Source organism: Lynx canadensis, chromosome B4 (genome assembly GCF_007474595.2).
Source record: "Lynx canadensis isolate LIC74 chromosome B4, mLynCan4.pri.v2, whole genome shotgun sequence".
Classification (NCBI taxonomy): Eukaryota; Metazoa; Chordata; class Mammalia; order Carnivora; family Felidae; genus Lynx; species Lynx canadensis.
The window spans coordinates 78,259,820-78,287,248 of NC_044309.1; the positions used below are offsets into that span (position 1 = coordinate 78,259,820).

Consider the following 27,429-nt stretch of genomic DNA (forward strand, 5'->3'; position numbering starts at 1 on the left):
AAGAATGTGGGTAGGTACATTCTACCAAACCTGCTGATATATCTACAGCAGCAGCATTAGCAGCAATAACAACTACAAATATGATTACATAATTAGAGTGTCAGGCTCTGTTCTAAACGCCTTACATGGATTGATTCTTTTAATCCTTACAACAGCTTTATGAGGTGGATATTATTATCCCCATTTTATAAATCATGAAATGAGGTACAGAGAGGTTAAGTAATTACCTGAGGTTACATAGCTAGAAAGTGGCAGGGCTGGACTTTGAAACTAGGCAGTTTGGAATCTGGGTCTGTGTGCTTAACTGATATGCGATGTATTTAAACTTTTTATTTTCAATCATATTAAGAAATGATTTTATGTAGTCATGAAGCACACACATACATACACACCACATACAGTTGAGACAAAAAGGAAATAAAATTTTTTTTTTACTACATATGATGCACTCTGCTATTTTCTATTCCACTCTGCTTGATTTTGTTCTAATCTACTTCATTAAAATTCTGTTTGCTTCTATTAGTGGGCCACAATGTGAACTCTGAAAAAAATGCTGCCCCAGAGCCTCCTGCTTCTTAATGATTATAATAAAACACATATGTACTGTGTTCTGGAGTTTAATGAGCACGTGGACATCTCTGTAATTTTCCCAGGCAGTGCTGGAAGGAAAGACAATATATTTCCCAGAGGAATGAAGTGCCTTGCCCCCAGATCACACAGAACTGTTCATGGAAGAGCCTTGATGTCCATCCAGCCCTGTTGGGTTCAAGGCCCACACTATCCACACTACAGGCGGCACACGCCAACATGGATCTGTTTTGACATCTGCCAAGATTACTGACAAACTGCTGTAAAGGGAAGGGGGTTACAGGGTTGGTATAGCATAGGAAGCAGCACAGAACTGGGAGGGGGGAGGTGGAGGCAGGGGGCTGGATGCCCTACTGATGGCTCTGTCTAGATTGATTCTATTATATTCTGAGTGAAATGTTATACAGCTCATGACAATAGTGTCTACCCCATGCTTTCTGGGCCCTAGAGGAAAATGGAAGTTTGAGATGAAAACCAGACATGCTTATCTTTTCTTGGAGCCTTGCTGGAAATAGTTGGGCATTCCTGAAGCCAGCGAGCCACTGTGTGTCCCCTTAGGCCCCATGGAAGATTTTGAGGAAGGGAATGCCTCCTCTTTAGCATAGGCTGGACTGGACAGAACGGTCTCATGTTTTGGCCTCAGGACTGGTCTGTGTGCAAACTGAGATGGGCGAGTGTACACATGAACAAATGAGTGTGTGTCCGTGTGTATGTGTGTGAGAGAGAGAGAGAGAGAGAGAGAGAGAGAGAGAGATTATGGGTGGCAAGGCCAGTATGTGAGTGCGTTGTGTGTGTGTGTGAGAGAGAGAGAGAGAGGGACAGAGAGAGTCATAGAGACAGAATATGTTGATAGGTGTGGGTGAGGGCTTTGGGGGCTGGCATGGGGGTATTGGGGCTTTGGCCAGGCAGATATGGGCTATCAGTGTGAGGGAGACCACAAGCGCACCCCAAATTTCACATCATCTTCTGTAGATCTCACATTCTCCCAGTATCCCAAGGCTGGTCCAATCAGCACCAAGGACAGCGGTGGCGGCTTCCTGAAATGGGGCGGTACAGGAGCTGTAGCCCCGCCTTTCTCCTCCCTCCATTCTAATCTGAGTCATTGCTTCCCATCATCGAATCCAAGAGTTCCGCCAAATGCGTAAAAGTAGTGTACGGGGAGGGTGTGAGAGAGGTGAGTTGGCCTTTTGAAGATAAACATTGTGCAGTTTTGGGTAAAAGGCCATAAACATCTGGCCGCATGTGGCCCCCAATTAAGCACATAAGGGAGGAGCCAAAGCAGCTAAACAACCCAAGCCAATAAAGACATCTAATTGCTCCTAACTCGTGGACGCACTAGGCTCCCCGCATATATAAAGGGCCCAAAGATGTCCAAGACCTGAACACTTCAGTCACCGTACCCGCCATTAGTACGTCTCCCTCCTCAGAGCCTCCCTTGCCCCAAGAATCACCATGACTTGTGGATCTTACTGTGCTGGCCGCGCCTTCAGCTGCATGTCGGCCTGCGGGCCCCGGCCCGGCCGCTGCTGCATCACCGCCGCCCCCTACCGCGGCGTCTCCTGCTACCGCGGCCTCACCGGCGGCTTCGGAAGCCACAGCGTCTGCGGCGGCTTCCGCGCCGGCTCCTGCGGCCGCACCTTCGGCTACCGCTCCGGCGGCGTGTGCGGGCCCAGCCCGCCCTGCATCACCACCGTGTCGGTCAACGAGAGCCTCCTCACGCCCCTCAACCTGGAGATCGACCCCAATGCGCAGTGCGTGAAGCACGAGGAGAAGGAGCAGATCAAGTGTCTCAACAGCAGGTTCGCAGCCTTCATCGACAAGGTGGGTGTCCTTGATCACACCCTTCCTGAGCCTTCGGGTCCTGGGCTAGGCACTGAAGACAGTCAGGGGCAGGAGACAGGAGGTCCAGGTGAGCTCCCGCTCTGATGGACGAAATGGACACACACCCAGGCCACGTGAGGACCAAGGACATCAGGATACAGAGCAGAGGCTCCTGATTTGATAGTGTTGCCGTTATATGCAACCCCTGTCCAGACAGGCAGGTCCCCACGGAGACACAAGGACAGGCTTGGAACTGGCCTGTCAGAGGAAGAGGGCAGAACATGCACACAGACAGACACCAAAATGGACACAAGAAATAGGAAGAGGCCCGCAGGGTGAGCCAGTGGGTGGCCGTCCTTGATCACACCCTTCCTGTAGCCCACCCAAGCTCAGCACTCAGGCTGGGCACTGAGACAGGGGGAGCCAGAGGCCAACCGGAGACCTCTACCTGCCTCCAGAATACACATGCCACCTGGACTCACCAGGTCTGGAGAACTCACTTTACCTGAGAGCAGACGCTGACCTTGCCCAGCCCTTTGCTCTCATCCCTGAGTGAGAAAATCCGGACAGAGATCACAGGAGGGAAATCAAGGTGGGGTCACCTTGTCTCCCACTGCCCGTCTCTGCCAATGTCTGCTGAGCTCCAGGGTTGGGAGTTTGCCCCTAAAGCAATCACCCCAGCCCCACCCCAAATTGGCTTCGGGACACCAAGGGCCGTCTGACCCCTCCCCCACGCCCTGAACGCAGGTGCGCTTCCTGGAGCAGCAGAACAAGCTTCTGGAAACCAAGTGGCAGTTCTACCAGAACCGCAAGTGCTGCGAGAGCAACCTGGAGCCCCTGTTCGAGGGCTACATCGAGACGCTGAGGCGGGAGGCCGAGTGCGTGGAGGCCGACAGCGGGAGGCTGGCCTCGGAGCTCAACCACGTGCAGGAGGTGCTGGAGGGCTACAAGAAGAAGTGAGTGCGGCCCGGAGTGACGCTGGGCACAGGAAATGGACTTGGCTTAGAGCCCGTTGGGTTAGACTTGAGAAGAATTTTCCAGAAGGACGAGGGGCCATGCAGGCCGGGGACTTGCGCGGCAGGGTCATCTCAGCTGCGCCACTCTTGCCCAGATGCCTGCCTCAGGGTGGGGCCGGGATGCCCCCAGGAGACCTCTCTGTCCCCTACTCAGCATTCCCTTCTCGGAGGCTGTCCCCCAGGCCCCGTGGGGAGGAGGCTTCTGCAGGCTCCCTGGCTGCCTCCTGCTGACTGACCTCTCAGTTTTCCCACCCATAGCACCTGAGCGTCTGGTGGTTCGGGGCTGACAGGCCCCGGGGCCCCGGGTGTGCCACTGCCTGGGGTGCTGAGTGCCGATGGGGGATGGGTGTCATAGGCCCCCACACCTGAGCCAGGTTGGACAGCCAGATGAGGGGAAGCTGGGGCTGCCATGCCCCAGAGGTGACACTGTGCTCTCCTAGCATGGGGCCTGGGGTTGAGTCCTTATGTGCCTCCTAAGGTGACCTCACGGCAGCTGTGGGAACGGGGCTGGGAGGTCCCACACCTTAGCTCTCTAGACCCCTCAATTTAAAGCTGAGACAGGATCCTAGACCCGTTCCAGATCTAACCAGACAGAACGGAGACAGCAGAATTGCTGCGTTCCAGCTGTTGGGAGCTCACTAATACTGCCCCCTCCACTGATGTGAAAGGGAGACGGCCTCTGGTGAGACCTGCCCTTCCCTGACCTCCCTCTCTGCCCTCTTCTGCCTCAGGTATGAGGAGGAAGTCTCTCTGAGAGCAACAGCTGAGAATGAATTTGTGGCTCTGAAGAAGGTGAGTGACATGGGATCCGGAAGCACAGACACCAGGGATCTCGGAATGACAGACTCTTCCTGGGGAGACCCAGAGGGTCTCAACCTCCACGTGGGGTACACGACCTGGCCCAATCGGGCTGGGAAATCCCAGGGGTCAGGTCACGGAAGGCCCATTCAGGTCGCCGATGAAGGGCAAGAACCTTGGACTGTGCACTAGCACCCTGCCCTGGGGCGAGGGATGGCTGGGCTGACCGGCGGATGTCCCACTGTGCTTTAGAACTTGTGGTCTCTGGCGGGGACCCCATGGAGGCAGGGCAGCTCCAGTCTCTCTGTTGAGGGACAGCATCCTGTCTAGCACTGGGGGAAGTCTGACCAACAGGAGGGGCCCAGTCCCCGGGTATTGGGGAGGAAGGAGTTGAACCCGGAGTGACCAGGTGGTCTTGGAGGACTGCCAGGGGACAGGGAGGGGTCGAGGTGGTGAGCAGGGAGTCAGTCTGGCAGGCTTGTTGGGAAAGGGAGGGTAAGAAGCAGAGCTGGGACCATAAGAGGAGAGAAAGGCTGGCGGCCCATCTCAGGCACAAAGGGGTTTGTTCTCAGAAGGGCAAGAGGTTGCAAAGCCCACCCCAGGCAGGTCAGAAAGTATGGCGACGGCATGGGAATAGAACAGTGGGAGTCCTTTCCCTTGGCCTCCACGAATGGGAGAGAAGAGAGGGGAGTGTTTGGGGTAATGAGCACCGGGGTCCTCTGAGCTCACAGACACCCCATTTTTCCAGGATGTGGACTGTGCCTACCTCCGCAAGTCAGATCTGGAGGCCAACGCGGAGGCCCTGATCGAGGAGATCAACTTCCTGCGGCGCCTGTATGAGGAGGTGAGGGGCCGTGGTCCAGGTCGAAAAGAAGCAGCCAGCCTAGAAGAGGGGGCTGGGGCCTGGGACTGAGTTGGCCATGGATTTGGGTTGGGTGGGGGCTGCAGTTCATGAGCCTGTAGTGGGAGCTGGGGTAGAGACCAGGTAAGGGCTGAGAAAACTGGGTCCACACTGTTGTGGGTGAGGCTGGGGTGTAAACAGGTTCCCCACCATCTGCAGGAGATCCGCGTTCTCAATGCCCACATCTCAGACACCTCGGTCATCGTCAAGATGGACAACAGCCGGGACCTGAACATGGACTGCATTGTGGCCGAGATCAAGGCTCAGTACGACGACATCGCCAGCCGCAGCCGGGCTGAGGCCGAGTCCTGGTACCGCAGCAAGGTGGGGGCACAGGACACCTGTCTCTTAGACATGGCAGCACGAGGGAAGCCAAGTATTTATTAAGAAGGCCTCTTCTGTATGGGGTTTCTGATCCCTAGGGATGGTGACAGAAGGGCAGAGAGCTCTTAGGTTATAGTTGTTGGGCAGGGCTGCCATGTATAGTTGCACAGGCTGAGCACTGTACAACCTCCCAACCATCTGTGGTGTCTGAATGGGAGGGAAACTGCATCCTGAGCTCAGGAGCACCTCTGCTTTCCCCCCAGTGCGAGGAGATGAAGGCCACGGTGATCCGGCACGGGGAGACCCTGCGCCGCACCAAGGAGGAGATCAATGAGCTGAACCGCATGATCCAGAGGCTGACCGCCGAGGTCGAGAATGCCAAGTGTCAGGTACGGGTCGCCTGGGGCCTCCCCAGGGCCACACAGGCAGTGTGTGCCCCGACTGGCTCTCACCATTCATGATCCAGTCCATTTGCATGACTCATGTCCCTGGTTGTGGTCCCTCAGGGGGACTCCGTTAATGAAGGGGAGAGGCCTGTTCTTGGGGTGTCCCCAGCTGGGGGAGGGGAGAGACTGGACACATGAGGGAAATGGACCGAGACACCCAGGACCATAACCCACTTTGTTCTCTCCTGGGCCCCAGAACACCAAGCTGGAGACCGCGGTGACCCAGTCTGAGCAGCAGGGCGAGGCGGCCCTGAGCGACGCCCGCTGCAAGCTGGCCGAGCTGGAGGCCGCCCTGCAGAAGGCCAAGCAGGACATGGCCTGCCTGGTCAAGGAGTACCAGGAGGTGATGAACTCCAAGCTGGGCCTGGACATCGAGATCGCCACCTACAGGCGGCTGCTGGAGGGCGAGGAGCAGAGGTGGGTACAATAGCCTATTTTCTCTCCCAGCCCTGCCTGGGTTCCCAGCGTGCCATGTGCCCTCTGGCATCACTGGACTCCCATTTCCAAATCTCCCCATCCTGCATCTTTACAGGTAATTTGAGAAAGTCCTTTCAGTTTGTTTCTAGCCTCCTTTGAGTCAGTCATGCCGACTTATGTGCTCATATGAGATTGGTATTTTTGCAAATCTGCCTTTCAGAGCCAGGAGTCAGGCCCTAGTAATTGTTTTCCCGAGAATCCTAGTCTGGGCTTTCAGCCACCCTCTCTTGAACGTGTGTTTCCCCTCCTGGCCTTGGTTGCACATAATCCAGCATCTAGCTTTTGTCTCAAGGCTGGCCTTGGCCCCATTCTGGAGTTCGTATTTATCCTGTAATGACTGACTCAGTGGGGGATTTTATCAACTCACAGTTATGTATTGTAAGCACAGTGGGCCGCCCTAAGTGGTGGTCCATTGCAGTAGGTGGGGCGGAAGGTGGACAGATAGCAGGGCCCTGTCCCTTGAGGCAGCGGTGTCCTGCTCTGGGCATTTTTGCTTTTTGCTAGTGTTGGAGGTGGCAGGGCTGGAGGGCAGCTGACCATCTCCTATGTATACAACACTCCTAGAATGTTGCCCCTCGGTTGGTCAGGGAAGTTTCATTAGCGGACAATTCCACAACGAAGAGTATCTCAAGATTGAGTTTGGAAGGCCTAGAGTTAGCTTTGGAAACTGAGAAGTCCAGCCCTCCACCACATAGGGCTCATGGGGGCGGGGAACTCAGAAGCTTTGGTGTGGGTCCTCTATGAACCCTGGGCATGGGGTGAGTAGGTGGTGGACTGCAAATTCTCCCCACACCTGAAGGTGACTTTGTCAACCCTTTGCCATGGTGCGACCAGAGGGACTCCCGTTCCCTTCCCTTAAGGAGTCGCTTGTTTGGGAAGGGAATGAGGGTTGAGTGGAGTTAGGTGGCCCAAATTATAGCCTTGCCTCTATCACCGGTTATTTCCTCTCCCTGGGCCTCGCTTTCTCCACCCGTCAAATGAAGGAACTCATGGAGACAGCCTGTTCTAAATGGGCCCTAAAATCCCATTCATTCATGCGACAGTTGTTTATTGGCCGAACACTGTTAGGCACTGTCGATTCTTCAGTGGGGAAAAGACAAGACAAAATGTTCTGCCCTCTTGAGGCCCACGTTCTAGTGACCGCAGTCAGACCAGATTTAGGAATTTAAATCTGCACTTCCTCGAATGCGTTTACAAGTCAATCGGAACCAATAGCAATCATAGCAGCCGACAGGTCTGAACTGCTCACCACGTGGCAGGCACGGAGCCCTTACGCGGGTCCCTGGATTCCACCCTCACAGGGGATCTAGGAGTAGATACTCCCGATCAGGAGGCAGGTGGATTGGAGGGCAGGGCAAATCTGAGGTTGCTAGCCAGCCAGGCGCAATGGGCATTCTGTCTCCAGAGCCCTCGTGGCGGCTGGGCTACCCCGGCTTCCCGATTGGCGCGTTTATAGCCCCTTCCCCAAAACAAGTGCCCAGAAGGAGGGCACGGACCTCGCTGTCGCCTCTGGCCCATGACACCGACCTCTCTCTTTTCCTTTCCCAACAGGCTGTGCGAGGGCGTCGGCGCTGTGAATGTCTGTAAGTAGCTCTTCCCTTCCCGTCTGCTCCCGTCAGGGGGGGCCCAAGCCTTCTGGGAGGGGCGTGTTCGCGACCCCCAAGCAGCCTGGCCGTGGCCGTGCCTGATGCGTTCTCCTCCCCCTCCCATGCAGGTGTCAGCAGCTCCCGCGGTGGCGTCGTCTGTGGCGATCTCTGCGCCTCAGGTGCTGCCCCTGCTGTCACCAGCCGCGTCTGCAGCGCCCCCTGCAGCGGTAACGTGGTGGTGGGCACCAACTCGTGCGGGGCCTGCAGTGTGGGCTGTAAGAAGTGCTAAGAGGCCGCGGCGCCCCTGCTAGCGCGCAGCCACGTCCCCCTCCGCCCGGCCCGACCCCGATCGCCCCGCCGCTGCCCCACGACCGCCAGCTGCCCGCCCCCAACAACCAGTCGCCAGGTGTGCACCCTCGGCACGTCCTCCCTGGGTGCTCCCTCTGCGCGCCACCCCCCGGGCGCCCTGAGCCCTGTGCACCTGGGGCGGCACCTTGGCCTCTTTCCGTAGCCTTTCCTAGTAGTGGATTTATCATCTTGAGGATTCATCCTTTCTTCTGCCTTCTGTGTTGTTTGCTGGATTCATTTGTCCTGCCCGACTCCCTCACCTAAGCTTGCGGGACAGGGCAGGCCCTAGACTCTCCCTGTCTCCACTTCCTGGGAATCTGCCAGTGCGCTGGATCCTGTGGAAGGGAGGTGGGGAACACCGACGGTGGTTTTCCTGTAACTCTGTGAGGCCCATGGCCGTGGGAGGGAAGAGCATCTCCTTGCAGGGCTGCCTGCAGAAGCTTCTGAAAACCCAGCGACGTAACCGCCAGCCCCTTTGTCTTCGTTTCACTCTGTGTTTCCAATAAACTAACTGTAGCGTATCAAACCCGGTGCCTCAGAGTTTTCAAAGTGCCAGGGCTGTCCTGTGATAGGAGCTCCCTGCCAGAGATTTTCCTCAGGACCCCTCCAGCCACTTAGTTACTACTGGCACTGGGTACGTCCCTCTGATCTTGAGCGACGCAAGCCTTGGAGACACAGAAGAAGACCCAGCGATGCAGGGAATCACGTGTGGTCATGGATTTCTCTAGACCACGATTTCTCAGCTTCAACAATATTGACATTTGGGGCTGGAGCGCTCTCTGTTGGGGGGCTGTCTTGAACATTGCAAGGTGCTTAGCAGCATCACTGGTCTCTACCCGCTAGATGCCGGGTGCACTCCCCCACCCCCATCCATTGTGACAACCCAACATGTCTCTAGAAATGGCCACGTATGCCGTAGGAGTTCTCCACCAGGGTGATTTTGCCCCCCCCCCCCCCAGGGGCATTCCCGGAGAGGAAAGAGCATGAGGAAAGGTGTGAAGATGAGAACAGAAGGAAGGAGTGTGAGACAAGCAGTGTGGGGGAGAGAAAGGGCACTGGGGTTGGAGTCAGACTAGGCTTCTAATTCAGCGTCCTGCCTCTGCCATTTCCCAGACGTGTGACTTAGGGCAAACTGCTTCCACAGTCCGAGCTTCCCTTTCTTTCCCTCCCAAGATCCCCCAAAGTTTCATCAGGTCATGACATCAGCTTGAAGTTCAGGATCTCACTATTTGGATCAGATCCAGGTATGCACAAGGCTCTTAGGACATGGTTCCTTGGTTGCAGCACTCCCCCCCCCCCCCCATTATGGTTTATCTCTATCTGAAGACCTGTGAATTAAGAGTTTTTATGTCTACCACACACCTGTCTTGCAACGGTGAGATGGGGGTAGGATAGCCACAGTGGGCACTCCCATTTAGAGGGAGGAAAAATTGGGGGCACTGAGAAGTCACTGGTTCTTAGCAATTCCAAGTATGGTCAGCCAGGCCCTGCTACCTCCTTCCGTTGTAGAGTGTCATTAGTGCCCACTTTTGCTCTTTGGAAGTGGTCCTCCTCTGTTCTTGGCTCTATCCTTTGGGATCTTGGCTCCGTTTTCTGGATCGCTCTTTCTTTTCCATGACAAGTGGCTCATGTTTTCTTAGCCTGCTTCCTGTCTATAGGAGGTTGGGGACCAGAGGCCTGTTTTCATCTTGAACTATCTCTATTTCTTTTCGTGAGAATGGCTGTAGTTCTTTTAAAAATATTTCTGGAGTGCCTGGGTGGCTCAGTCAGTTAAGCGTCTGACTTTTGCTCAGATCATGATCCTGCAGTCTGTGAGTCCAAGCCCCACGTCGGGCTCTGTGCTGACAGCTCGGAGCCTGGAGCCAGCTTTGGATTCTGTGTCTCCCTCTCTCTCTCTGCCCCTCCTCTGCTCATGCTCTGTCTCAAAAATAAATAAACATTAAAAAAAACTTAAAAATGTTGTTTTTGGTGTGTCAGAATTTGCTGGACAGAAGCTATCCCCATAAATCTCTTTGAGATAGGCTCCTCTCAACCTTAGACTGAGAGTCACAATGCTTTAGGACAATACCAAAGATTCTTGGAAGCCCTGTTGCTTAGTAGACAGAATATCTCCGATGGCGCCTTTCAGATGCTTAGAAAACTTTTGGTCCACAGAGTGAGCCTAAGAGGCCATGAATTAAATCTTTTTGAGATCTCAGCAAATGATCTAACAGTCACAGTGTTCATCTGGCTTTTGCTTGAGGGCGTGGTTTACTGGCAGGGCTTTGAATTTGATCTTTGTTCTGCAGCCATTTCTTACTTTGAGAACCTTTTGCTGACTGGAAAGACTGTCCTTCTGAGTTATGTTAAAAAGCCGAACATCTCCCTCCACAGTCCATCTCTGTCCTCTTGTGTTTTATCGTAGGCAGCTAGGAGAAGCCAGTGGCACCTTGGTCATTCTACCTGGAAACCCTGGCCAGATCCCCAGCTCCATAGATGTCCTTTGTACCTTCCTTGTCACCACAGGCAATAGTACTGCCAAACTTGTCACCACTACATAATATGGGTCACCTTTTACAGCATCTAGTAATAACTTCTTCATTGTCCGTCCAGCTTTCTCTAATGGTCTCCTGGAGGACATTCAGACTCTGCCTGATGCCTGGTCCCAGAACCAGTCATGACCGAACCCAGGTTTGTTTGTCCGACGTGCAGCAAAGCCGATCATTGAGACACTGAGTATGCAGAAAGGACAAGGTTTATTCAAGAGGCAGCCAAATGAAGAGACAGGATGATGGCAAGCCTCCAACTGACCTCAGTGAAGGGGGAGAGAACAAGTTTTTTACAATCATAGGAGTTGAGGTTTTATATATATATATATATATATATATATATATATATATATATGGAAAGGCAGGGAAACTTATGACTATTCATGAAAACAGATCGAGCGTGCGCCCTGAGCAAACATGCATGTAACATACATCCCATGTTCACTTGGGGGTGGACTCTTAGCATCAGAAGGAGGCAAAATTCAGCCCCTAATGTAAGAGGTTATTTCAGGACAAGGAGCAGGGACTGTGGGCATGCTCCGAGAGTGGGTATAAACCAGATGGGTTCATTGTCTCTGGTAAGGAATGCAGGGCTTTGCCTGTTCATGGGCAGGAACCATATGAGTTGACCTTGAGTCTAGGCTTCTGCAGAGACAGCTAGCGTATTTGTTAGTGGGGACAGAAAAGACACAGTAGCTGATTAGGGAGAAACAGTTCTCTGAAAAACAAGCTTTTGACTTTCTGTGAAGTTTCTATCTCCTGGTTTGACAATGTTACAGGTCTTAGGTTTTCTCGTGGTAGCACCCTCCTTCCAGGTACGGATTCCTTCTTCACTTATCTATGGCTGTTCACAAAGTATCCCCAAACTTAGTGGCTTAAAACAACAATATTTCTGATGGTCCCTGGGATGAACCCTGGATGATTCTTCTGCTTCTTATTATTGGCTGGGGCCCGGGGAGGTCCAAGTGGCTTCACTCATGTGGTTGATATGTGGCGCTGGCCACTGGCCGAGAGCTCAGCTGGGGCTGATGGCCAAGAGCCTCTGTCTTCCTCCACATGCTGCCAGTCCTCGTAAGGTCTGGGTGCAGAAGCCCAAGAGTGCCACTTCCACCACATTCTATCGGTCAAAGCAGTCGGAGGCCCCGCCCAGATCCAGGGGAGGGGCAATGAGGATTGATGGGGAGTGAGTGGCACGTACAGAGGGGGGAGGAATAGCTGGGGGCCATTTCTGAAGACAGCCACCACAAGAGGATCCAGTGAGACCACGCAAATAAAAGTTTAGAGTGCAGTGTGGCACATAATTGATACTTGACAGCTGCCATCATTATTGTTATTACTGTTACTGTGGTATCATAACGGCACAGCATTTCGAGCCTGTAAACAGCAGGAGGCAGGGTAGGGTTGTCGAAAAACCTGGGTATTGCAGGGCACCTGGGTGGCTCAGTTGATTAAGCGTCCAACTTGGGCTCAGGTCATGATCTCATAGTATGTGAGTCCGAGCCCCGCGTCGGGCTCTGTGCTGACAGCTCAGATTCTGCTTCAGATTCTGTGTCTCCCTCTCTCTCTGCCCCTCTCCTGCTCACACACACACACACACACACACACTCTCAAAAAATAAACATTAAAAAAAAAAAAGAAAAAGGCTCGGTGTGGAAAGTCTGGAATTTTGGGGGTTCTCGTCCTGGTTTAGTCACCAAGAGTGCATGGTCAAGGCTTTTCAGCTTCTGGAACCTCAGTTTCTCCATGTTTTGGGGTGATAACTGAATGAGCACTCACTCCAGCTGCTGGGCAGGGCCAGGCAGATGCCGAGGGACTGTGACTCTGGGTATGGTCACTACCACAGCTGGCCTCACCTCAGGCTTGTCAGCCCACAGGGGCCTGACATCCAGATAGCTCATGTTCCTCGCAGTCAATGCGGACTTTCCAGAGAGGAGGCACAGGGCTCTCTGTGAAGCCTGGAATTGGCCCATGCCATCTACCTCTGCAAGATGATGTGAAAAGTGCCTGGAAGGAAGTAGGAATGAGGAATGATCGTGGGCAAAGCTTTTCTGGGGTGGAGTTGGGGGTGGGGGTAGGAGTGGGCCGTGGAGGAAAAGTATAGACAGGAAGGGCTCATCTTAAGCTTTCTGATGGCACTGGAGAGCGGTCCCTCTCCTCCCCACCAGCCTTAGGACTTATTAGAGTTCCTGGATTTTTCCATGCTCTTCCCCTTGTCTGGAGCACATCTCTTCCTCCTGGTTAACTCCTTACTTATGTTTACTTTCTTGCCGTAAGATGTAAGCTTCCTGGAGGACAGGCATCTGTGATTATTTCCATCACTTCCATGAACCCTGGCTTGTATAACAGTCCTTGGTACATATTAGGTGCTCTATAGTTATTTGTTGATTGAATAAACAAACTCTGGCTCTTTCTTTAGGTCTCGGCTTCAATATTACTTCCTTCAGGAGGTAGCCAGCTTTCCCTGGTTAATACTCCTACAACCATGCTTCTCCTTTGCTCCTAGTACCAAGGCCCCGGCCTCTTTGTGGCTGCACCTGTCGTTGATGGAGAGGTGGCAGTGGTGATGGAGGAGGTGGGGCTCAGGGACCCAGGAAAGGAGGCTCTAATAGACGGAGAGTATGCAGCATCAGTCCTGCCTGGTGCCTTGAACTGGCAGGGTGGAAGGAAGGCACATCCCGTCCAGAGGCATGGGGTCTCCCTGGGATCCTCTGGGGCACCTGGATGACATCTCAAGGCTGGCAGTCCTTATAGTATCCTCCTTAAGTCCCTGGGGAGGGAGTGTTATGATCCCAGAGCAGAGTTCAGAGTCACTGCGCAAGAAGGTCAGAACTGGAAAGGCCCTTGCACAGCCCCTGGGCCAGCCCTCACTTGACATGTGTTCAAGGCATCCTGAGCCAGAGGTGGGGAGGAAGGCAGGGGCGACAGGGAGTGGGGAGAGGCGCTGAGATCGGTCAAAGCCAGATATATAGGACTGGTGTGCTGTGTTCAGGAGTCTGGACTTCATCCTGAGGGCAATGGGGACCCGCTGAAAGGTCAGACTTGTGTTTTATAAAGACCTCTGGCTGCTGTGGGGTGTGGGCTGGGAGGCGAGAAGACTGGCACTCCAGCCAGGATGGTGGGGGCCCGGAATGTGGGTGGTGGCACAGAGAGAGAGGAAAGGGATGGTTTAGAGGGGTACTTAGGAGATAGAAAATGAAAGCACTTGGGGGTTGATTGGTTTTGAAGGTGAGGATGCAGGCATGGGGAGATTATAGGTCTGGGCAAGTGTGTTAATGATCTTGACAGGGGACACAAGAGGAGGCTCTGGCGGGCAGAGAGCGAATAGTGAGTTCAGCCCGAAGGTCTGTTGGCTTAGAAGAGTCTCCAGAAGTGCCAAGTGGAGATGTCTTGTAGGAACTGGGGCAAGTGGGTCTGAAGCTGGGGAGTGAGATCGGGCAACGGGGGAGTCATCCGGACTCGGAAGTGCAGCTGGGGGATTTTAATCAAGGAGGCCATTAACTGTGGTGGTAATTGCAGGCCAGAGACTGATGTCATTGCCCAGGCAGTGTGTGCTGAGAGGTGAGAGAAGGGCCCCAAGGCACCTGAAAGTTCAAGGGCAAGATTGTCTGGGTGAGGGACATGAGCCAGGGAGAGGTTCGGCCTGGGAGCAGCTGAGGGTCTGAAACAAGGCAGAACAGGCAGAAGAAGGTAGTGGAAGGCCCGAGACTCAGGGCTCAGGAATGGGGAGGGACAGAGGGCCACAGGGAACCTAGGGGGCTTGGGTGAGGAACCGAGAGGGCCCCAGGGATTCCAGGAGGGAGTGAGGGAAGGTAGCGGGTCCTCGTAGGACAGCTTGAGGAGATGGGTGGGAAGGAGCAGGGCCTGGAGGAAGAGTGGCCAGCATGGGGGCTGGGGACAGCTGGGGCAAAGGGACAAATGAAGAGGGTCAGTGAGAAGGAAGTAGACTGCACGGGAGGGGTGGGGTCTGAGGAAGGCTATTCCAGGCCTGGCTCTTCCTGAATGAGGTTAGAGGACTCTCAAGCTTTTCCTCCTGAGAACTCCTCCACTCTTCCTGAATGGAGAACAGGAGAGATCAGGCCATTCGGGGGGCAGAGGAGCCCTCTCAGCCTTAGGATTGAAGCTCTGAGGTATCTGAGGATGAGGTAGTGTGGAGGGGAGCCGAGGAAACGAGTAGATGGTATGCTCTTACCAGCTACGGGGCTTTTGAGGAGGCTGTCCCAGGTGCTGAAGAGGTGTGTGTATGGGGGGGTGTGTGGGAAGGATGGGCAAGAGGTGGGTGTCAGGGGTCTTATCTCCCCTTGTTTGATGGGCAGCAGTGGGAATGGGGTGGGGTGGGGTCCAAACTGACACAGGGCGGCCACCTGAGGTGGTTGCTGCTGTGCTGTGTGGGTGGGTGGTGGTGGTGGTGGGGAGGGGAGAGAGTGAGGGTGTACCAAGAAAGTGGGGTGTATGTGAGGGGGAAGGACGCTAGAACCAACTGCCCCAACTGTCTTCCAGTCGACACCATGACCTCCTTTGGTTCCCTTCAGAACCAGTCAGAAGAAGAAGTCCCAAACTACCTGGCCAGGGGAAGATGCCACTGTCTGGGGACGGGCCCTGCAGGTGTCCAGGCCCTGAGACAGCTCAGATCTGCCCCAGTCTTCACAGACCCTTGGGGCCGGGGCGCTCACCGGTTGGTGGACGTGGGCTCAGGCCAAGAAAGCAAGATACCACAGCACAGAAAGCAGGTCCTCCAGTTTATTGGGAAAAACAGGAGACAAGAGACCAGAGAGGCAGGGGAGGCCTCCAGCAGTGCTCCTGCCAGGGAAGGAGAGCCCTTCTCCCTGGGAGGGGCCAGAGGCCAACACAGCGGAAGGGAAGGGTCCATTCCCAGGCAGCAGCCCCCTCCAGTAGGACAAGACGAGCAGAGGAGTGGCTGATGGGAAAGAGCCGCATGGTGTATTCTCAGAACACGAGGGGAAGAGCTACCGAGGCACCGCTGTTCTCAGCTGGAGGTGGAGGCAGGGGCACATCTGGCAGGCAGGACGGGCTTCTCTGGCTCTCTCTTGGGGCTGCCTAACACCTCCCCAGCCCGCAGGAACCCCCTCCACAGGTGGTGTTGAGCTGGCCGCAGGGCGCGCACATTCCGGTGCTCACCGCCAGGTTCCCGCTGCAGGGGGCGTTGCACGCGCTGCCGGTCACAGGCCGGGAGCCGGACACGCAGAGGTCCCCGCAGACGACCCCGCCCCGGGAGCTGCTGACGCCTGTGGACACAAGGGCACAGTCGGGAGGTCTTGCTGGTGGCCACCCCATGTGGCCACCTTCCTTCGGCCTCTCTGATCTGCCTAACCCTCAAGGGAAGGACACAAAGGGCCTTCAGCTGCATGGAAGGAACCTTCGTCAGAGAGCCAGGAGCCCGGGGTTCTGAGACTCGTTCTGCTTTGCGACCTTGGGCAAGTCCCTTCCTTTTTCTGGTCCTCGGCTTCCTCACCTATACAAGGTGGCGGTTGTATTGAGTGACATCTCAGGTTCCGTTCTGCAGTGACCTGTTATTCCCCTACCCCATGTATGCTGGCCAGTTCTTCCTTCAGGCTAACCTTAGCCGCTCCTGCTGCATGACCAACCTACTACCATTTACTGAGGGAATTAATGGAAACGCTCCCCGCAGTGTTTCTACACGCTCATAGCCAGAGAATTCTTGTTGCCAACAGGAAATTTTCCTTTTCAGGGCTCAAGATACTTACAGACATTCACAGCTCCAACACCTTCACACAGCCTGAGTGGAGAAAAGGTAAGAAAGGAAAGAAAAGTCAGGATGAGATCCTCAAATTTCCTCTAGGCTGGAAGGGATCATCTCAGGTCTATTTTTGGTCTATATTTATGCCCTTGTATACCTTTTAAAAAGTATCTTTCTAGCAGTTTCAGCAATGCCAGGCCACACTATTTGGCAAGCAGAGCATGGGCTGGATTTCAGCTCTTATTTGCTCTTCAGGTGGCTGCCTTTGTGCAGTGCATAGCCTGTACAACCATACATGGCATACTTGGATGGGTCCAGCTTCAGGAAAGGGAAGGTTCTCTTGGGCAGTCGCATGAGGCCAGTGTCACACTTTGGCCTGCAACTCCACCCTTGGGCAAGGTAACCTCCTAGAAACCAGGCAGTGAGTGGATCTTGAAAGACTTGAGGATGGAAAAATTTGAGGATGTTCTAAACTGAGAGAGTGGGTATCTTGGTTCTGGACCTGGGTTCTCTGGGACTCTAGACCTCACAGTGACACTTGACCTTCATTTTTCTCTCTGGATGCTATGTCCAAGATACAGTCCTTTGAAACCTGGGATTCCAAGACCCCAGAGTCTAGCTTGGGGTCAGTTCTTGGGACAGAGACTGGGATACGGAGGAATCAAAGGTGGGCAGATCTAGGCAAGTGTAATTCCTGGGGCAGCTGGGTTGGGCCTCACCTCTGCTCCTCGCCCTCCAGCAGCCGCCTGTAGGTGGCGATCTCAATGTCCAGGCCCAGCTTGGAGTTCATCACCTCCTGGTACTCCTTGACCAGGCAGGCCATGTCCTGCTTGGCCTTCTGCAGGGCGGCCTCCAGCTCGGCCAGCTTGCAGCGGGCGTCGCTCAGGGCCGCCTCGCCCTGCTGCTCAGACTGGGTCACCGCGGTCTCCAGCTTGGTGTTCTGGGGCCCAGGAGAGAACAAAGTGGGTTATGGTCCTGGGTGTCTCGGTCCATTTCCCTCATGTGTCCAGTCTCTCCCCTCCCCCAGCTGGGGACACCCCAAGAACAGGCCTCTCCCCTTCATTAACGGAGTCCCCCTGAGGGACCACAATCAGGGACATGAGTCATGCAAATGGGCTGGATCATGAATGGTGAGAGCCAGTCGGGGCACACACTGCCTGTGTGGCCCTGGGGAGGCCCCAGGCGACCCATACCTGACACTTGGCATTCTCGACCTCGGCGGTCAGCCTCTGGATCATGCGGTTCAGCTCGTTGATCTCCTCCTTGGTGCGGCGCAGGGTCTCCCCGTGCCGGATCACCGTGGCCTTCATCTCCTCGCACTGGGGGAAAGCAGAGGTGCTCCTGAGGCTCAGGATGGAGGTTCCCACCCATTCAGACACCACAGATGGTTGGGAGGTTGTACAGTGCTCAGCCTGTGCAACTATACATGGCAGCCCTGCCCAACAACTATAACCTAAGAGCTCTCTGCCCTTCTGTCACCATCCCTAGGGATCAGAAACCCCATACAGAAGAGGCCTTCTTAATAAATACTTGGCTTCCCTCGTGCTGCCATGTCTAAGAGACAGGTGTGCTGTGCCCCTCACCTTGCTGCGGTACCAGGACTCGGCCTCAGCCCGGCTGCGGCTGGCGATGTCGTCGTACTGAGCCTTGATCTCGGCCACAATGCAGTCCATGTTCAGGTCCCGGCTGTTGTCCATCTTGACGATGACCGAGGTGTCTGAGATGTGGGCGTGGAGAACACGGATCTCCTGCGGGGGGAGGAGTGGGGGAAGAAGCAGAAGCAAGTTACCTGTGCCTTTTGTCACTCGCTGATGCTGATGCCTGTACTTTCTTTGACCTATTTGGAGCCAAAGTCTCCTATGCGGAGCTGATAATCCTCTGATGAAATTGTAGGACTTTATGTACAGTTAGGAAATTCCTTTTAGAGGAAGATGCAACCACTTTTCAAATGCTTGCTTCAGGGACATTTAGGCCCCTGTGAGCCTGGGCTGCTTCCCGCTCCGCCAGAATGCTGTGGATGCTTCCCAGGGCCCAGACCCTGTGTCAGGCCCCATTCACATTCTGCTGGGCCAAGTCTATAAAAGAAGGCTATTGGTTGCCAGAGAAAACAGCTTGAGGCTGTGGGATGCTTTGTGTGGGCTGGCCTGGGGATTGCCCTCTCTTGCCCCTTACTAATCCCGTCCCCTTTATTTCTCCATTCCTCTGCCTCCCTTCTTCCCTCTCCTTGCTTCCCTGCAACCTTCCAGCCTCAAGCCTGGGTTTCCAAGTCAGCAGGCCTCTGGGGGGCTGGGCAGGGGGTTGGGCATGCCCACCACGGCTGAGAGCTCCCTCACCTCCTCGTACAGGCGTCTCAGGAAGTCGATCTCCTGGATCAGGGCCTCCGAGTTGGCCTCCAGGTCTGACTTGCGGAGGTAAGCGCAGTCCACCTCCTGTGTGGGGTTCAAGGGGCTGTGAGGCCAGCTGTCCTCAGGGCGCTCTGAGGGCTTGGCGGCAATGTGGCGGGGCGGTGAGGATGGGGCAGCCAGGGACTCAGGGTGGGGCTGGGCTTCTGACACTCACCTTCTTTAGAGCCACAAACTCGTTCTCCGCTGTGGCCCGAAGTGCTACCTCTTCTTCATACCTGAGGTGGGAGGGAAGAACAGGACGCTGCCTGAGCAGCTCTCAACTTGGCCATGAAGCACGTCTGATTCCTAGACCCTCTCCCTGCTCGTCCCTCCGCCTCCAGAAGACGTGGGGCAGGACCAAGAAGAAGTCAGGCTGCCTGTCCAGGCCTGCTGAGATACACTGGAGAACTGAAGTGCCCATGCTCACATCACCTCTGATCTTTTCGGTGGGGATGGGGGGGGAGGGCAGGATCTGGAAGCTTGGTGTGTGCGCACGTGCATGAGTGTGTGTGCAGAGGGTGGGGGAGTATTTTTTTCACCCAGGGCTCCATTTTCCTTTCTTCTGCCCCTGGCTTTGCTATAGATAATGGGAACCCCTCTCAGTCATTCCCCCTCCTGGGCTCAGCCAGTACCAGTCAAGCCTGCCACTTCCTCCTGCTCTGTGGGCAAGGCCAGCTCCGAGCCAGAGGCAGGGAGTGTGGCGGTCTGGCAAGTTCATGGCTGAGAGTGCTACTAGCCACCCTTGGAAACCAGCATCCTATAGCACCCAGTGTGCACCCTCCGTATCCTGTGTCACACTTTATGACAGATGGCCTGTGCCGTGACCGGATCAGACCTGCTTCCCAGCAGACTGCAGGCCCCACGAGGACAGGCACTGTGTCCACGCCTTGCCCCTGGATTGCCTGCACCCTTCTCGGTGTCTGCCTGGCACCTGGTAGGCACTCAGAAAATGCTGGTTGAGTCAAGGAGTAAACTTGAGAAGCAACGTCCGGGACCTTGAAGGCTAGATTCAAAGGCACCGGGGCTGTTAATTTTTCTGGGGTCATAAGAGAAGTGTCTGGTGGATGGAGAAAGGGAGAAAATATCACTTCCCTGACCTGCAGATGGGAAGGCCAGGTGAACTCCATCTCCCAGCGGGCCAGGACCCACCCGCAGGCCCCATGTGCCTCCAGGAAGGACAGAGTACAGATTCTTCCCCATCCTCAGGCAGAGTCCCAGCCACAGACCCAGACACTGCTCCCTGCGCTGGGAGCTTCCTTCAAGCCCTTTCCTGAGCCAGCACCTTCCAGCACTCACTTCTTCTTGTAGCCCTCCAGCACCTCCTGCACGTGGTTGAGCTCCGAGGCCAGCCTCCCGCTGTCGGCCTCCACGCACTCGGCCTCCCGCCTCAGCGTCTCGATGTAGCCCTCGAACAGGGGCTCCAGGTTGCTCTCGCAGCACTTGCGGTTCTGGTAGAACTGCCACTTGGTCTCCAGAAGCTTGTTCTGTTGCTCCAGGAAGCGCACCTGCCGCCCAGAGGCAGAGCCTGAGAATTTCTTCTTACAGGATGGGGGTGGGGGGCAAGAGGCGGGGATCCCAGCACCAGGACCTGCAGGCCCCCAACTCTCAGACCCAGAGTCCTCCCCGGCCGGTGTAATGTCAAAACCACACCAGGGCTTCATCAGCTTGTCTGGAAGTCCTTCCTGAGAGCCCGCTTCCGTCTTTCCTGGGCCATTACGGGCTGCCACGGAATGTGCTAAACTATGCCGAGCCCAGACTCTGCGGCTGCTTGTTAGTCACGTGTCCTCGGACCCAGCAGCTAACCTCTTTGCGGAGTGGGAGGCTAATGCTCACTTCACTAAAGGGCTTAGTGAGCCTGGGCACCTGCAGGCCGGACAGCTACTACACAGGGCAGCTGTGGTTGTCGGCATGCAGATGGTCAGGCTGGCCTTTTTAGAAAGGCTGCCTGCAGAAGTTGAAAAATAAAGTATGTGCCAATCATTGAAACCTTACAACAACAAGGCCATTAGAATGATAGTCACCCGGGATTTGAGGGCAGGCCTGCTCTGTACTCCAACCCTCCCGTTTTACAGGTGCAGAACTGAAGGCCCAGGGTTGTTACCTGACTGCCTGAGACGTCACAATGGCAGAGGAAAGACTCAAAACTCTGCCCCACAGAGGGCTCTTCTCCCTCTAGAATAATCAGACTATTGGGCCTCGGGTAAATTTCACCTCCATCTCCCTGCCATGAGGCTGGCCCGGCCGGTCCATTTCCTCATTCAGATCCCTTTGTCTCAAGACTGCTACAACCCTGCTAAGTCCTTTCCGGTACTGTCCTTGGTGTTTCGTGTTGGTAGCAGTTCCAGACTTTTTGGGTGCTTCCTGGTGAGCATCTCTGTAGAGTGACTTCTTTCCAGCCTGGCTCCGGAGAGCCCTCCCCAGCCCCAGAACTGCTTTCTAGTTGGAGAGTTCTCCCTCGTCCCCTCATGGGGAAGATGGCTGCAGACTTGAGCCGAACACTGACATCTGCTGATGGGTTCAACTGCGTCCAGACCATATACTGCTTGCCCCCCTATAAGGCCCACAGAGTGGGGATTGTTGTTCACCCCTGGATCCTGAGCCCCAAGGCTTGGATAAACCACTCTGGTTTATCTAGTCTTTCTGTCTGTGTCCTAGGGGTGTGACTGCTTCCCCTTTTGGACTTGGCTGGGGATTTCTCTGGGCAAAGGCCTGCCTCGGACTCCCTCCTCAGTGCCCCGCTGGAGTCCTGACCATGGTTCGGGTTCAGGGACGGTGTGATCAAGGACACCCACCTTGTCGATGAAGGCAGCGAACCTGCTGTTGAGACACTTGATCTGCTCCTTCTCCTCGTGCTTCACGCACTGCGCATTGGGGTCGATCTCCAGGTTGAGGGGCGTGAGGAGGCTCTCGTTGACCGACACGCTGGTGATGCAGGGCGGGCTGGGCCCGCACACGCCGCCGGAGCGGTAGCCGAAGGTGCGGCCGCAGGAGCCGGCGCGGAAGCCGCCGCAGACGCTGTGGCTTCCGAAGCCGCCGGTGAGGCCGCGGTAGCAGGAGACGCCGCGGTAGGGGGCGGCGGTGATGCAGCAGCGGCCGGGCCGGGGCCCGCAGGCCGACATGCAGCTGAAGTTCCTGGGACCGAATCCGCAGCCCACGGAGCTGAAGCCACAGGTCATGTTGGAGATAGGAAGGTGTGGGAGCAGTGGAGAAGCTGGCAGAGGACAGAGCCAAAGGCTTGTGCTCCCTGGGCTGTGGCAGGCCCTTTTATGCGCCAGGGGCAGCTGGCATTAAAAGGGGCAGCAAAGAGACAATAGCTGCGTTTTATTGGCTTGGCATCACCCCGGCCTCTTAAGAGCCAACCAGGCTTGCCTCTTCAGTGTAGCTGTGTCAACAATCCACAGCCACAGGCCTGTTTCATCTTCAAAGCTATTAACAAGCTTCCTCATGGCCTCTCCCCCTCCCATTGCTACTGGAAGCGGAGAAAGGGAAGGGGTCCTGGAAGCATCAGTTGGACTCGACGCTCTGACTACGGGGAATGGGTGCAGGGACCTGGGGTGGAGCCTGCTCTCGTTTCTGGAAGGGTCATCGCTGGGCTATGGGCCTCGGACCTATGACCTGGCCTCAGGGTGGATGGCTAGCCTGCTCCAAGGAGCGGGCTGTGTCCCAAACAACTTCTTGTTCTAGGAGGCTCCTTTGCGTTCTTCTGTCTCTCCAAAGCGTGTCCCTTTCTCCACTGTCGATATCAGTCTCTCCCGACCTGTTCCTACCCAGAGCCTAGTCAGGGAGGGCAGTGGGGGTACAGGTTTGGGAGGGAGCGTGGTCTCTGCACTTTGGGTATTCCCAGGAAGATGGGCCACCAGACACCAGCTGGGACATGGGAGAAACTGAGTCAGAGAGTTCACGAGAGAACCGGGGCTGTTCTTCGGAGTTCTGGGTCTTGTTGCTGGGGGATTAGGGGGCAGGAGTAGGAGTGTAGAATTACCCAGAGCTATAGAGATTGATCAGGGAAGACCACTTGGAGGTGGGTTGAAGCAGGACTGGGGTGCGGTGGGGGCAGGGTTGGGAGGAGATGAGAAAGGAGTCTGGCTCAGATTTGGAGGCTAGACTGTGTAATCATGCACTCTCTCATTCATTCAGAAAATTCTTATGTGTGCCAACCGTGCACCTGCTAGGTCCTGGGAATCCAGCAGAGGCCTGAGGTATTTGGAGGTGGGAGAGGGCGGCATGCGCACAGGGGTGGCAACAGTTGGCCAGTGGGGGAGGAGGAGAAGCCAAAGGTGGAGAGAAGGTCCTGAGATGCTTAGACTGAGTTGGGATCTGATACGGGGCTCTGGGGACGCTTTAGGTTGTCAGCAGGGAAGCTGAATGATGAATACTGGTGGGTAAGCCCCCACCAGGAAGGATGAAAGGTGCTGGAGATGGGGGGAGGGAGGTCACCAGCGTCCTGAAATGGCATCACTTCCTCTCCTCCGAGGACTCACCCCATGAGAGGAAGTGAGGGGCTCATGTGGCCGTCCCAATGGCCAATTTCTCATGATTTTCCCCCTCAACGCTTTGGGCTAGGACCACTGATGGCTTTGGTGGGTGGACAGTGGGACCAAGCCAGGAGGTTCCTCAAACCTGTGGATCTGAGCTCATAAACCCTTCCAAGAGCAAGATTCTTGACTGCCTTTGTACTTGAGCATGGCTCCTTTGATGGACCTGTTTACCGACCAGCCACAAGCACATGCTGACCCAGGCTGGGCTAAAAATAGCCCTCTATGCAAAAGGGCCTCACCTATTGCCCTCCTTAGTCCTCTCAGGGCAGGTGGGTCACTTATGTCCCAGGGTAAAGGAAGGCCCGTCTTTTCTGGGAAGGCAGGTGATGGTGCTATGGAAATCTGTCAGGGGCAGGGTAACATCTTAACGTATCCTACTTCCAGCCCCTCCTCTTGGGCCCTATGGAAAAATTTTCGTAGACTCTCGCGTGTGGAGTGGGAGCTCTGCGGGTATGGGCTGTGGGGTAGGGGCTTCTGGGGTGAGAGACACCCAAGAAGGCAAGGCCTGGGGAGGAGCCGAGTGGCCGGTGGTGGGATTTTGGAGCGCTTCTGTGGGAGGCGTGGCCGGCGGGTACTTTCATGCTGAGTGTTGGCTGGGTTACACATCTACCAGACATCCGAGGAAGGACCAGCTCTTTCGCTCCTCTTGTCTCAAATGCCCAAGGATTACATGGGATTTAATTCTTGGTAAAACGCTGAGGGAGGCAAGGCGCTGAATCTCGCAGGAAGCACTCTCTGTTGCCGTGCTGGTGATTGCACCTCTGCGCTCTGACCCATGCCATCTGTTACAACCCACTGGGCTGGTGTCGAGTTGCACGCTTCACTGAGGGTCTCTGTGTAGACACACCCACTTCCTTGGGCTGGGGGAGCCATGAGTGAGCCCAGACCCCTGTCCTGACTGGAGATGATGGCAGTGTGGACTCTGGAGATAGAAAGGCATGGTTTGAAGCCCGGCTCTACCTCTGACTAGCTTTGTGACCCCGGGCAAGTAATGGTTCCCCAGTTTCCTTACTGGTAAAATATGAACGGAGATCCATGCCCGGCTGGGAGGGATTAAATGGGTGCCTGGAGGTGGGAGGCGCCACCTGCACCTTCACCCCATACTAACAAGGTGACTGGTCTTGGTTAAGCAGGCCCTTGCAAGGCATAGTCTATACCGGCTGTGAAGTACCATTCTTGGTAAGCAGAAAACAGCCCAACAGCTTTACAAGGCAGTCACGGCCACATCAGAAAGCTTTAATCAGAGCACCTATTTGTAAATGGCTGAGAACAAAGAGAATTGCGAACTGGGTGAGCCCTTGAAAACAGACTTAGACAGGAAGCCGACAAAGGGACAGCAGCCCAGTAGGTTGCTTCCGTCCACCTGGGCTCCAGGCCCTAACCGTGGGCTATAAAGGCTCTGGTCGAGCCCCAGGCTGGTTGGGTCACCCAGGCCTGTGCCCTGAGCCTGCTCCCCACACAGCTGGCCTGGGTCGGCCTGGGGGCTGACTGGTCCCTGCTGCCCGGAGTGACTGCTTGCCCTGTCCTTCTGGACCTTTGATTCCGGCCTCCCTCCCTCCCTGGGATTGTAAGAACCGCTTGTCCTTATTTATAACTGGGGTTTTCTGGCGGTCACCTGCCTGTCTGGCCCACTGGTTCTGTTGGCATTTCTTGTTGCCTTCATATCAGTGGGCCTTTTCATTTTTGTATCTTCTTAATGGCTTTTTAAAAAAAAAATGTTTTATTTATTTTTGAGAGAGAGAGAGAGTGGGGGAACATGAGCAAGGGAGGGGCAGAGAGCGAGGGGGACAGAGGATCTGAAGCAGGCTCCGTGCTGGCAGCAGTGAGCCCGACGCGGGGCTCGAACCCACAGACTGTGAGATCATGACCTGAGCCGAAGTCGGGCGCTCCACCGACTGAGCCACCCAGGCGCCCCTCCCCTTAATGGAGTTTTGATAAACAACACTGTGATGAACACGTGTAAGGTATATCTTCATGCACGTAGCCGCCAATTTCTTTAGGAATATGGACCTCCCGGGCCTTGTGAAGTCGCAACGAAGTGGTGCGTGTGACGGCACACGGGACACTGGGGCTGAGCGTGCACCCGCCTCCTACCCGGCGTGGGGGATCTCCTGTGCCTTGGTTCTCCGACCTCGCTGCCTCCAGTTTTGTCTTCTGGCCTTGAACTCACAACACACCGGCCCGTGAGCTGGAGCTGACGAAGCGTGGCACCCTTATGTGCTCCACAGGTGTTTATTAAACACGTACTACGTACCTGAGGGTAGAAAGAGGAGTTTAATATACATCCCTGTCCTAAGGAGCTGACTGCTTGGTCAGGTAGGTTTGTAAGCGGGCACAAGTTACATGGACAGTACTTAGAGTAGTTTTTCGGGTCAGTGCACGAAGGATGGTCGATTGACAGAGTGTGTCTTGTCTCAGCGGCCCAGGGAGGAGCTCTCCGTGAGCTGGTGCAACCAAGGAGGCTATGGGAAAGGTCAGGGCAGCGGATGAATACGGGGAGAGCTTGGAGGGTGTCACGCTGAAGGATGAACTTCAGGCACACTCCCGTAAGACTGGGGGCAGGGCAAGAATGCCTACTCTCAAGGCCGTGCTTAACGTACTGGAGTTCCTGGCCAAGAAAGTAAATATGTGTCAGCATGAGAGGAGAACTGGCATTGTTTGCACAGCTACAGGGAAAACAAGGGGCGCCTGGGTGGCTCAGTGGGTTAAGCGTCTGACTTCGGCTCAGGTCATGATCTCATGGTTTGTGGGTTCGAGCCCCGCGTCGGGCTCTGTGCTGACAGCTCGGAGCCTGGAGCCTGCTTCGGATTCTGTGTCTCCCTCTCTCTCTGCCCCTCCCCTGCTTGCGTTCTGTCTCTGTCTCTCTGTCTCTCAAAAATAAATAAACATTAAAAAAATTAAAAAAAAAAAAAGAAAACCAAACAAAATCAACTGATAAACTACAGAAATAATAAGACGAGAGGAGCAGTGGCCTTGTGTGCAGCACAAGGAAGCTGGGCCAAGCTGGATGATAGACTGGACAGTGATGGGGACAGCGGGTAAAGGCAGATTAAGGCAGTTAGAAGTGGACGTACTTACAGACCACACAGGGTTGAGTTAGAACATGTCAAAACCATTCTGCTCCGGTAGATCAAACAGACACACTCTGAATGTGCTGCTGCTTCCTTTCCAGTCGTGAGCATGTTTGTGAGGGCATCACACGCATTGCCTGTGATGTGGAGAGGGACGGAGGGGGTGGGGTGGGTACAGAACGAAGGGAAGAGGTGAACAAAACCGAGAGGGGCTTCTGTGGGCCGGCAAGGACGCCGTGCAGAGAGCAGGAGCATGCCACAGCCTTACCCCTCTGCCCAAGAGGTCCAAAAGCGCAACTGAAGATAAGATAAAGAAAGTGGGGGAGGGCCTAGGAGATGGCTTTGCTGTGCCAGCCTGGGGACTGGGCTGAGGAACCGTCAGATGCTTTCTGCTCGGCCTTTGGTGCCCGGGCACGTGTGTCTTGGAAGCAGATTTTGAGCGAGTTAAGACTGTCAAGGCATAGGATAAACTGGGGGAGGGAAGCCTGGCACACAGATCTGTTAGGAAGTTAACACATGGGGGTGGTGGCTGCGGGCCGCCAGGGAGGGTGCACCATGGCGTGCTGAGTACTTGCAGGGAAGCTGCTGGAAGCGTGAAAAATCCAGGCAGGGAAGAAGAGCCGGGGAAGCCCCACACTTTGTGCTCATTAACCTGGGAAGGCTTCCCGGAGGAAAGGGGCTTTGGGTGACTTCTGCCGCCAGGGTAGGGCGCCCTCTAGTGGAACAGTGTGGCAGTCCTGGCAGTCCAGACGCGTCTCTTCTAAGGCGCTTCTGCAGCAGTGGGGTGGGTGACTCACACAGCCCCGTGGGCTTCTCTGAGCCTCAGAGCTCAGGGTTTTGGTTTGTGAAATGGACCGCACGTCATGCAGGTGTGATGCGGCTGGATG

The 27,429-nt window shown here is 55.1% G+C and overlaps 2 protein-coding genes across 2 annotated transcripts; one reads left to right on the forward strand and one right to left on the reverse strand.

Moving 5' to 3' along the window:
- The first annotated feature begins 2,040 nt into the window (after positions 1-2,040).
- On the forward strand, positions 2,041-8,246 carry LOC115519016 (keratin, type II cuticular Hb6). Its single transcript, XM_030322678.1, has 9 exons — positions 2,041-2,409; positions 3,157-3,365; positions 4,157-4,217; positions 4,972-5,067; positions 5,284-5,448; positions 5,712-5,837; positions 6,091-6,311; positions 7,923-7,954; positions 8,086-8,246. Exons 1-9 carry the CDS (start codon positions 2,041-2,043, stop codon positions 8,244-8,246), a joined length of 1,440 nt encoding a protein of 479 aa, XP_030178538.1.
- A 7,642-nt stretch (positions 8,247-15,888) lies between these two features.
- Positions 15,889-22,109, reverse strand: LOC115519015 (keratin, type II microfibrillar, component 7C). Its single transcript, XM_030322677.1, has 9 exons — positions 21,726-22,109; positions 20,230-20,438; positions 19,109-19,169; positions 18,883-18,978; positions 18,133-18,297; positions 17,743-17,868; positions 17,269-17,489; positions 16,557-16,588; positions 15,889-16,076 (listed from the first exon to the last, which is right to left on the reverse strand). Exons 1-9 carry the CDS (start codon positions 22,107-22,109, stop codon positions 15,889-15,891), a joined length of 1,482 nt encoding a protein of 493 aa, XP_030178537.1.
- Between the last annotated feature and the right edge of the window lie 5,320 nt (positions 22,110-27,429).

Coding starts and splice junctions, on each gene's coding strand:
- LOC115519016 (XM_030322678.1), top strand. CDS start 2,041: ATGACTTGTGGATCTTACTGTGCTGGCCGCGCCTTCAGCTGCATGTCG. Junction 5,449..5,711: donor AGTCCTGGTACCGCAGCAAG/GTGGGGGCACAG, acceptor CTTTCCCCCCAG/TGCGAGGAGATGAAGGCCAC. Junction 5,838..6,090: donor TCGAGAATGCCAAGTGTCAG/GTACGGGTCGCC, acceptor CCTGGGCCCCAG/AACACCAAGCTGGAGACCGC.
- LOC115519015 (XM_030322677.1), bottom strand. CDS start 22,109: ATGACCTGTGGCTTCAGCTCCGTGGGCTGCGGATTCGGTCCCAGGAAC. Junction 18,979..19,108: donor AGTTTGTGGCTCTAAAGAAG/GTGAGTGTCAGA, acceptor AACCCCACACAG/GAGGTGGACTGCGCTTACCT. Junction 17,869..18,132: donor AGTCCTGGTACCGCAGCAAG/GTGAGGGGCACA, acceptor GCTTTCCCCCAG/TGCGAGGAGATGAAGGCCAC.